The 11,251-nt window shown below is 43.6% G+C and overlaps 3 protein-coding genes across 3 annotated transcripts in view; 1 reads left to right on the top strand and 2 right to left on the bottom strand.

Annotated features, from left to right (window-relative positions):
- On the top strand, positions 1–372 carry LOC110229678 (the record flags this gene model as incomplete). Its single annotated transcript, XM_021030348.1, has 1 exon — positions 1–372. A coding segment is annotated over one exon (372 nt), but the record flags the coding sequence as incomplete, so codon positions are not given.
- Positions 373–7,117: 6,745 nt separating this feature from the next.
- On the bottom strand, positions 7,118–7,951 carry LOC9319499 (probable fatty acid methyltransferase). The gene is made up of 5 exons (XM_021031118.1): positions 7,925–7,951; positions 7,786–7,845; positions 7,550–7,711; positions 7,409–7,482; positions 7,118–7,310 (listed from the first exon to the last, which is right to left on the bottom strand). The coding sequence occupies exons 1-5, from the start codon at positions 7,949–7,951 to the stop codon at positions 7,118–7,120; spliced, it is 516 nt and encodes a 171-aa protein (XP_020886777.1).
- Positions 7,952–9,830: 1,879 nt separating this feature from the next.
- Positions 9,831–11,251, bottom strand: part of LOC110229932 (glycine-rich cell wall structural protein) — a 1,676-nt gene continuing 255 nt past the window's right edge. The window contains exon 2 of the mRNA XM_021031117.1: positions 9,831–11,247. Within this exon, the coding sequence (XP_020886776.1) occupies positions 9,995–11,247 (1,253 nt within the window). The 3' untranslated portion in view covers positions 9,831–9,994. The remainder of the gene's footprint in view (positions 11,248–11,251) is intronic.

Raw genomic sequence — 11,251 nt, 5'->3', positions numbered from 1 at the left:
AACCGTCGCTTGTGTGAAGAGAGGCAGCGGCTGGGCCTCAAAAGGCAAACGCTCGAGGCTCGCATCGCTCGGGTGGAGAGGAAGATACGGGCTTTGGAAAGTGATCCCTTTCAATGGGAATGGCGGAACTTCGATTCTGTTGCTGAGATCCCGAAGATGCTTCGGATGTATCTCCGTGCTAAAGGAGTTCCGGGTCCTGTGAATGCTCCGGTCCATACCGTTCCATCTGATAGCGAGGAAGAAGACGAGGAGGAGGCCAGCACCTGTCGGAAACGCGTTCGGGATCATCCCGAAGTGGATGCCAAGAACAAGGCGTCCACTTCGAAGACTAAACCGGCGATGAAGGAGCCTGTTCCTGAGCCTCTTCCATAAATGTTCTCTAACTTCTTTACTTATTTTGAACTCGTAATGGGCTTCGGCCCCTTTTTATTTATGGAAACATTTGCAACTTTCCTTACTTTTCAAATATTCTCGGAGATGCGTCTTTTAATGCAGGATTTGTTCGAGGGCATAAATCTCTCCGCGAATCACTCCATTCCTAGGATAGAGTCCGCAGCTTACTCGTTCCTATAAATTATAGTCTCAATTTCCCTTTACTCCTCACCATTCTTTTCATTTTAGTAGGTATGGAGTTCAATCTTCGCTGTTCAGAATCTATGCCCGACTTCTCCAGAATCGGAATGATAAACGAAGATGTTCCGAATGAGCCAAGCAGGCAGCTTCCTCCACTTCGCGGCTTCTTGATATCTCAGATCCGAGCCCCATGCGCTTTGATCAGGGATCTCACAATCAGAGACCAAGGAACAGCGACGGCGTTCATAGAGGCACTCGAGCTTCAACACCGGAAGCTTATGTCGGAAAAAAGGAGACTCCGGAAGAGGATTAACCGGATGCAACGCAGGCTTACTACGGTGTCAAGAGATCTTCACATCCTTGAATCTCACCCCGGAGAGTGGACTGAGCTTGGAATATCTAACTTTGCTCGAATTCCGGACTGCATGATGCCGATCCTCGATCTTGCTGGTCAAGGAGTTGAAGTATTCTGCTCGTCAACAAGATTTTCATAGTCCGAAGTGTACGATGAGGGACATCCCGTCTTTTAAATAACGCTCTATTTCCAACCTCTTGTATGTTCGCATAGCCGAACCTTTATTTGCTTCACTTGTTCGCACAGTCGAACCTTTTTCCTTTAATAAAGAAATAAAACAAATTTTATTAATAGCTGAACTCGTTTCCGAGCTGCCTACGTACCCATTTCGGGATCAAGCCACATCGTAGTTCATGTACATAAACAATGCATGTAGCTTTAAACATAAAACTTCTTTAGGTTGATCACATTCCAAGGTCGCTTGACTGGATTGTCTTCTAAGTCTTTCAACCTATAAACACCGTTCCGAACCACTTCGGTAATAATGTAAGGTCCTTCCCAATTAATACCGAGTTTACCGGCACCTTCTTCTTTTTTGTTGTCAAAGACGCGCCTTAATATATAATCTCCCACGAAGAAAGGCCTACTTTTAACCTTAGAATTGTAATACTGGGCTGCTGCCTGCTGGTAATTCTGGATCCGAATTAGAGCTTGATCACGCCTTTCATTTATGGTATCTAGTGAATCATTAAGCATTGCTGAATTTTCCTCCTCATTTAACGGTGCTTCTGTTCGGCGAAGTCCGGGCACATTGAGTTCAGCTGGTACTACCGCCTCCATGCCATAAACCAAAGAGAATGGAGTTTCTCCTGTAGGTCGCCTAGGGGTTGTACGATAGGCCCACAGGACGGGTTGGAGTTCTTCATACCATCCTCCCTTTAGATGACTTAAGCGTTTCTTGAGATTGCTTAATATTGTCTTGTTCGCGGCTTCAGCTTGACCGTTTCCTTGCGGATATCGTGGAGTAGAATAACTAACTTTGATTCCCCAGTCCGCACAAAAGACATCAAACTCGTGTGAAATGAATTGTGGTCCATTATCAGTGACTATTTCGTATGGAACTCCATGTCGACATATAATGTTTTTCCAAATAAAGGTCTTCACCGCCGAATCCTTGATACCAACATACGCCTCAGCTTCAATCCATTTTGAAAAGTAGTCCGTAAGGACTAAAAGGTACTGTACACCTCGAGTTGATTTGTGCAATGGTCCAATGATGTCCATTGACCACCTCATAAACGGGTATGGGGCGGAAATGGAGGAGAATAATTCCGACGGTTGATGGATCAATGGTGCATAGAGTTGGCAGCGCTTGCATCTTTGGGCGAACTTAACACAATCTGTGATCATAGTGGGCCAATAATACCCCATTCTTTTAACTTTAAAAGCCATAGCTCTTCCTGATGAATGACTCCCACATAATCCTTCATGCACTTTGCTCATGACGATTTCGACTTCGGGCCCAAAAATGCATAATAGGTAAGGGTCACTGACACCTCGTCTATATAACGCATCCTTTGACAGACAAAATTTCGCGCTAACGATTTTCATTTTCCTGGCCTGCCATTTATTCTTTGGGAGCTCACCTGTCATGATGTAGTGCTTTATTGGTTCCCTCCAGTCAGCCCCCCAGTCTTTAGCCGGAATTTGGTCAACTTTGTGAAATATTCGTGGCTCTGGCTCGGGATGCTCGTTTGGTTCAAGAACATCCTCCTCGATTAACGGCTCGGTTTCTAACATTGTTTCTGGAATCACTTCTTGAGCTAAGACAACGGGTTCCTTGTTAGATGTATTCGATCACTTTGACTTCCTTCGTTTGTTGGGTGGCGGTTCGATATCTGGTTCGCCACGGTCGCGTGCCGCTGCTCGAGACCTTGTAACGACGAGGGTTTCTTTGCTGTCTTGAATGCTTCGCTCCGAAATGCATTCCACTGGAATAACTCTCTTTAACTCAGGATCTGATGTTGACGCCAATGCGGCAAGTGCATCCGCAGTTGTATTCTCTCCCCGAGGTATGCGGATTAATTCGAATTTCGAGAAATTTTTAGATAAATCCTTCACCACTTCGAGGTACGCTTCCATTCTTGAATCTTTGGCTTCATAGTCTCCATTAAATTGGTTAACTACTAACTGCGAATCGCAATAAGCCAATATTTCCTTAGCTCCAAATCCTTGTGCTAATCGAAGTCCGGCAATCAGGGCTTCGTATTCTGCCTCGTTGTTGGAGGCATTAAATAACAACCGGAATGATTGTTCTAGAATTTCTGATGTTGGAGATTCCAACTTGATTCCCACTCCGGATCCTTGTTTTGTTGAAGACCCGTCTACGTGTAATTTCCAAGTTTGGTTCTCCGGTTGCTCTATCGTTCCAGGTATTGGTAACTCGGTTAAGAAATCTGCTAAAACCTGAGCTTTCATACTGATCCGGCTTTTGAATTCTATATCGTACTCGCTTAACTCCACCGCCCATTTCGCCAAACGTCCGGACTGACTTGGACTATGAAGTATTGTTCGGAGTGGTTGGTTGGTTAATACTTCAACCGGATGGGATTGAAAATATGGGCGCAGCTTCCGAGCCGAAGTTACCACCGCGAGTGCAAGTTTTTCCATCATTGTGTATCTTGTTTCCGGATCCGTCATTGACTTGCTTACGTAGTAAATTGGTTTCTGCTCCCCACGGTCTTCCCGAACCAAGACTCCACTAACCGCGTGACTTGAAACCGACACGTACAAATAAAGTTTTTCATCCACTTCTGGTTTGGACAGTATAGGTGGAGTGGATAAGTATGCCTTAAGCTGCCCAAAAGCTTCTTCGCACTTCTCATCCCAAAGGAATCCTTTGTTCCCTTTTAGAATTTGGTAGAAAGGTAACGATTTATCTGTTGATCTCGAGATAAAACGATTCAGAGCCGCAATCCGCCCAGTCAACCGTTGTACTTCTTTGAAGTTTCTTGGAGATGGCATGTTTAGAAAGGCGTTAATTTGATTTGGATTGGCTTCAATCCCTCTTTCTGTCACGATATAGCCAAGAAATTCCCCGGATGGGACTCCAAATGTGCATTTCGCCGGGTTCAGCTTCATTTGATACTTATTGAGAATATCAAAACATTCCTCTAAATGCTTAACGTGATCCTCTTTCTTTAACGATTTAACCAACATATCATCTATGTAGACTTCCATTGTTTTCCCGAGATGATTATGGAACATCTTGTTAACCAACCGTTGATATGTTGCTCCTGCATTTTTCAAACCAAAAGGCATTACCTTGTAACAATAGATACCTCTATCAGTGATAAACGACGTTTTTTCTTGGTCTTCGGGGTTCATCATTATTTGATTATAACCCGAGAAGGCATCCATGAATGTTAACAGCTCGTTCCCAGCGGTGGACTCTACAAGTCGATCTATATGTGGGAGCGGGAAACTATCTTTGGGACATGCTTTATTGAGGTCTGTGAAGTCGATACAAACCCTATCCTTCCCATTCTTTTTCTTGACAACGACAGTGTTTGCTACCCATTCCGGATATTGCACTTCTATTATGGACCCTATCTTCAAAAGTTTATCCACTTCGTCATTTACTATTTTCGCTCGCTCCACTCCAAGCTTTCTTCTTTTTTGTTTCACCGGTTTGAAGCTTGGATCCACGTTTAGTTCATGACAAATTTACTTGGATTTATGCCAGGCATGTCATCCATTGTTTCTACTCCTCTTGATGTTGGAAATTTGATACATTGATGATATGTAGAGGGGACTGCTTTCATTTGATAAATCCAGGGAATACCGAGGATGATGTTGTAAGCTGCGGGCTTATCGAAGACAACGAAGTCCACGATCTTCGATACTTTTTTGGCAAGGACCGGTAGCTTGATTGTCCCGAGAGACATGGCTGATTCACTTGTGAATGCAACTAATGGAGACGGAGGCCCCACTATATCCGCCCGACTAATTCCCATTCTTTCTAGAGTACTTAAAAAGATCAAATCGACCGAACTGCCTGTATCTATAAGGATCCTTGATACTTCGAAGTTGGCAACGTCAAGGGTAATGACTAGAGCATCATCATGAGGTCTTTCGAGGTACCGCGTTTCTTCTTCATTAAATGATATTGATGCACCTTGAAAATCGACTTCTTCGCTTAAGCTTGCTTTGAGTAGGATATTTCGTCTATGTTTCTTGATGGAACTTATCGAATCTCCGCAAAATTTGGAACCTCCTAGAATAACATTGATCTTACCCTTAGAATTCCTTGGTTCTTCCTCGTTGGTTAACCTTGGTCTTTTAGAATTTTGATCTTTGGAACTTTCCTTTGCTTCGTGGTATTCCTTCACAAAATCTTTTATATCGAATTTGGAAAGATCTCCACTAGCCCAAAGCTCTGCGAGGTGCCTTTTAAGAACGCTGCAATCCTTGGTTAAATGTCCGGTTACTTTATGAATGTCGCAATATAGACTTTCATCACGGACCCAAGTGTTTGATCTTCCTTTCCCTTGGAATTGCTTTCTGACGGTACTGTTGAAAGGTTGCGACCCAAATTTCCTTGGTCCTTTGCTCTCCCTAGGCTCGAACTTCTTGGTAGGGACGGTGATTGCCGGCTTTTCTTGTTTATTTCTTTGGGCAAAACTTTCTTTTTCGTCCTCTACCTCCATCCAGTTGTTCGCGCGAAAGAGTGCATCCTGAATTGTGTCTGGTTTATGAAGTATTAAGTCTTCTTTAAACCTTGAATCATGTCGCAATCCTTTTCGTAGGGCAGATAAAGCTGATTGCTGCGAGATTCTTGGGAGCTTTGACAGCACTCCTTTGAATTTGGTGATGAAAACTCGAAGTGACTCATTAGATCCTTGCGACAAGTTCCAAAGATCGGCATCCGAAACGCTTTTATCCATAAGAATGGAGTATTGCTTTAAGAATACGGCTGATAGTTCGTCGAAATTGCTGATCGAACCCGGCTCTAATTGGGTGAACCACATTAGAGCTTGGCCGCATAGATTCTCCGAAAAAAGCTTGCAGTAGCCTGCGTCCTCATCAGCTTCATCCAATTCGACTCTTCCAGCAGCGATCAGAAAAGCTGCGAGATAGCTTTTTGGATCCTCCAATCCGCTGTAAGGGTCCAACTTGAGTTTTCGGGAATCTTTGATCCTCAAACTTGCAATTCGCGAGATGAAAGGTGTTCGCCTAGCTTCTTCAATGACTCGATTGATGTCTGGCTCCGAACTTGTAACTTGATGAAATTTTGATTTCATTTCTTTTAATTCCTGGCTAACCTTCCTCATGGTCTCGAACTGGTCGAGGTTCTCCTGCTCGTATTGAGCTGCAAGTTGTTCTTCATCTCCGAGCTGTGCCTCTTCTTCCAACGTCTGAACTACATTATTAGTAGCACCGGGAGTTGTTTGTCCGCTGGTTTCATTTCGTGCAGCGGAACTTGGCGAGTTGAATATCCCTCTTCGGATTCCCACAAGGTTTCCTGCACTTAAAGAGCGAACACGAGTTTGTATAGTATTGACGTTTTGACTAAGAGATACCTGGGATGTTTGCAACGTATCGACGGCCTTTTCCACATCCGAGAACTTTTGTGATATGTCCGACATGGTTTGCTGCATAGCTTTGAGGGTTTCGGCCAATGATGTCTCAACGGCGTCTCCTCCGGACATTGTTGCTTATCTCGGAAGTGTAATAAAGAAAAAATCTAACCACTCAAGAACCTTCTTTCCCCACAGCCGGCGCCAAAATGTGGATGTCGGATTCACACACTCAAGTATTTTTATTAGTAGGAAAGATTATTCTTGAGGGACAAAAAATAAGAACGTAAAAGGCTTATGAATTGCTACAGAAATTGCTATCGTATTTCTTGCTCTAGAGGGAGATCCCTTTACATGGCCATTGGCCTCCATATTTATACATAGAGAAACGACATTAAAAATGAGTAATTAAGTACAATTATTCCTTCTTAAATGTGTCCGTTTTGATTCCTTGATTTTAATGCTCCACGTTTGAATTTGAGTTGACTTTGGTCTTTATGGGCCTCGCCTTTCGGCCCAAATGTACTTGGACCGACTTAACCATGACCTCGTCTCCGGACTCGTGTCGAGATGCAGTCACTTCGGACCCTCTTTATGTTGACAACCACTCCGACCGTTCCTTTGGCTCACGGATCCGACGGGCTTCATCCTTTATGGGTCTTCATCTTGTCTACGTGGCAATCTTTGGTTGGTCCCGGACTTCTGGTGCGGGATCTGACACCAACAATGGTTGTGCAAACATGAAATTGGCGATACATGCAAATGTTCCCAGCAAGACAAAAATGCCGTCTTCCGCAAGCGCAGCTTCACAGTGACTGAAAAATGTCTCCATGAATTTGTGGCCAACATGTTCTAGCCTCTCGCTGAAAATTCCAAAATGTTATGTCATAGAGACATAGACTCATAAGACAAGAGTACATATTTAATTATACAAAGAAGGGAGGGGAAAAAAAGATATTACCAAGATATAATTCTGTCATATTTTTGAGCATCAGATAGTTGGCGATAATCGCAGAGCTTAAACGTAATCCGGTCCTATCATTAAGAAGTTGAAATGTTAATCATAGCATTGGAGATCAGAAACAGAATGGATTATGCAAACCTGAAGTCCAGCTTGTTTCACTTTTTCTTCTGCATACTTAAGTTGTTCAATTGATAGCGTAATACCGGTATATTTGCATCCAGTTCTTCTCACAGCTTCTATGGCCAAAGTTCCCCATCCGCATCCAATATCTAAGACCTCATGGTTCTTCTCTATCCTCGACTGAAATTTCCTACTTTTTGATCACTAAAGAACAGAGCAAATGCCAGGTTCTTGCTTTAATTCAAGAATGTTACCTTATCAATGAGAAGATATATTTTTCTCATTTGTGCAGTCTTCAAATCTTCATCATCCGACTATAAACGTGTTAAATGGCAAAAGATTAAAATCAGAGTAAGAGAAAGTAAAAAAAGAGTGAGGAGGTATCATTGTTACCTTGAATACCGCAGAGGAATAAGACATGGTAATATGGTATCATCCAATAATATAGCAAAAAGCTCATTACTCTGCAATTTACTCATCACTACACTCAAAACAGCAAAAAAATGTTCATCTTGAGACTAAAAGATGGGGGGCATAACACAACTTACAAGGTCATAGTGTCGCGAAATGTTCCTTCGAGCTTGAGTTATATTGTTCTGCCTATAGAAATGCTTTAGGAAATGCTTTGCAGATGCTAAACCAGTAGTCAAAAACATCGGTGTCCACCGGCCCCTGCAAAATAAATAAAAACAAGTGCAATGGGACAAGTGAAGTAACTTAGCTGCAAGTTTGAAACTTTACCTTTTCTTAGCAAGATTTGAGTTCAATTCTTTGCTAGCAATGAGAATCTGCAAGTTTGCATGATGAAGCAGATAGATGTTGATCAAAAGTTTTAAACATCAATCTCCATGCTTCAATAATTGTAGGTTACCATACCATTATCAGATTCAATAGTCCTGTTTCCTTATTGACAAACAAAAAATCTCCATTGATATAAGCATCAGCAAGTCCTAAATCAGCCTGTGTCATAACCTGTGTGATAAAATATTTGCAAGAATCCAAATCTTGAGCTTTCGAAGAAAACAGTTTCCACTGATTCAAAGAGCACTTCTAAGTTCTAACATCGGTATTCTACGCTAACCTTCCAGTAAAACTGAGGACTGTGAATCTCTAGTTCAGATTTCAAATGACATCTTGAATCTTATCTTTCGAAAGTGAACATTGTTCCTCCTTCTTCAATTATTCTGTTAGGATCTAACTAATAAGTAAACATAACATTTCAAAGCAACTTATGAAAAAATAAAGCAGAGGAGGGGGACTCACGTTACACAACCGGTTGATATGAAATGTGTCAAGAATCTAGTAAAGAAAAACCGAGCCGCTTTTTCGATTAGAGACAGGACCATGTGTTTTTGGTTGCTCATAGAAGTCACCATATCCTTCCCTAACGGACCTTGTGGAGCCACCATACCAGCCTGAATCAATATTAGCAAGGAAAAGCTATGGGATAGGTGAAGAAGCAGTCTCGACAAAGGTGCCAGAGAGAGTGATACAATGCAAGCTGATGTGGCAAGAGTCTCTGAAACTGTTAAAGAAGATATGAAGAAAGAATAAGAGAGGACATAGCCGGGGCATGTCGGTGGCTACATGCAGAAAAAAACAATATGGGCTGAATTAGCAACCAACAAAAAAATTATAATTCAGTATCTAACCATTACAACAGCTCAGAGGAGTCACCATATTTTTTTTCTAGCAGACCATGGGCAGCCACCATACCAGCCTAAGTACAAGATCTCGACCAAGATCAACAAGGAGAAGCTACAGAATAAGTGAAGTCTCTAGCAAGATGATGAACTAGAGAGAGGCAGAGCGAGAGAGTGTTACAATGCAGACTTACGTGGCAAGAGTCTCTGAAACTGTTAAAAGAGAGATGATATAACAGAATTGTAGAGGAAGGAAATTAAAGTAGTATAAATAGAAAGAGCGTAGTAGTGTGAGAGTTGTCTTTTTTGATCATTGATGTATAAAATGTAACTCCAAACTTATGAGAGAGCTGAGTAATTTTTCATGCATTAGAGAGAGACAATGAAATGTAGCTTAGGTATAGTTTTATGATCCTTAAGTGAAGCTTAGGTAATCATGGACAAAGACGGGTAGATGAGGCATGCACCTAACACAGATGGATCAACCAAACCATTGAATTGATTCATAAGTATTGTAAGTTGATACATTGTAATACTTATGGTACATGTTACAATTATTTCTATATCTTAACAAGTTTTTGCATTTCATGTTGCTATATATATGTTATTTTGCTTCATTGATTTTTTTTTAAGAAAATGACTTCCAACGAAATACATGTGCGTCTAACAAAACTCATAGCTCGTAATTCAAATAGAGACAAAGTACATAAAGATTAAAACTAGTACTATATTTGGAAACAACAACACTCTCAAACTTGTAAACCATGTTGTACGTGACGTGAGACATGCAATGCAACCTTCTTCATGTGTATATTTTTGTTTAGTGGTGTCCGATTCCACCGCCTCCTCCTCCGCCTCCACCTCCGCCTCCACCGCCAAATCCTCCGCCCTTACCAAATCCACCTCCTCCGCCAAAACCTCCTCCTTTGCCTATTCCACCACCGATTCCACCACCTCCACCAAAGCCTCCTCCACCTCCAATGCCGCCACCAATTCCACCACCTTTTCCAATACCGCCTCCAATGCCTCCACCCTTACCAAATCCACCTCCTCCGCCAATACCTCCACCTTTGCCAATACCGCCTCCAATGCCTCCACCCTTACCAAATCCACCTCCTCCGCCAATACCTCCACCTTTGCCAATACCGCCTCCAATGCCTCCGCCTTTGCCAATACCTCCGCCGATACCTCCACCTTTACCAAATCCACCTCCACCACCAATTCCTCCCCCTTTGCCAATACCTCCACCGATACCTCCACCCTTACCAAATCCACCTCCACCACCAATGCCTCCGCCTTTGCCAATTCCGCCACCAATGCCTCCGCCTTTGCCAATGCCTCCGCCTTTGCCAATGCCTCCACCAATTCCACCGCCTTTGCCTATTCCACCACCAATTCCACCACCTTTTCCAATGCCTCCGCCGATACCTCCACCTTTGCCAATTCCACCACCAACTCCTCCACCTTTGCCGAAACCACCCCCAACTCCTCCTCCTTTGCCAATTCCACCGCCAACTCCTCCACCTTTGCCGATCCCACCACCAATACCTCCACCTTTGCCGATCCCGCCACCAATACCTCCACCTTTACCGATACCACCGCCAACTCCTCCACCTTTGCCTATTCCACCACCAATACCACCGCCTTTACCGATTCCACCACCAATGCCACCGCCTTTACCGATGCCACCGCCAATTCCTCCACCCTTTCCGATTCCTCCACCGATACCTCCACCTTTTCCAAACCCACCACCAACTCCTCCACCGTGTCCACCCCCACCTCCAATACCACCGCCAACTCCACCACCGACACCGACACCTCCACCATGTCCACCACCAAAACCTCCTCCACCACCAAAACCACCTCCTCCACCTCCTCCTCCTCCACCACCTCCACCACCACCGCCAGCTCCTCCTCCAAATCCACCACCAGCTCCTCCTCCAAACCCACCACCGGCTCCTCCTCCAAATCCGCCGCCAAAGCCACCACCCTTGCCCCCTCCAACTAACGTTTTCTCATCCTCATCTCTTCCCGAGCTCAACGACAAATTGCTAGCGTCAGTCGGTTGGATTTCTAA

The sequence above is a fragment of the Arabidopsis lyrata genome (assembly GCF_000004255.2).
Source record: "Arabidopsis lyrata subsp. lyrata unplaced genomic scaffold ARALYscaffold_3, whole genome shotgun sequence".
Classification (NCBI taxonomy): Eukaryota; Viridiplantae; Streptophyta; class Magnoliopsida; order Brassicales; family Brassicaceae; genus Arabidopsis; species Arabidopsis lyrata.
Note: the sequence above shows the minus strand (reverse complement) of the source record. Positions and strands in the feature narration are given on the sequence as shown.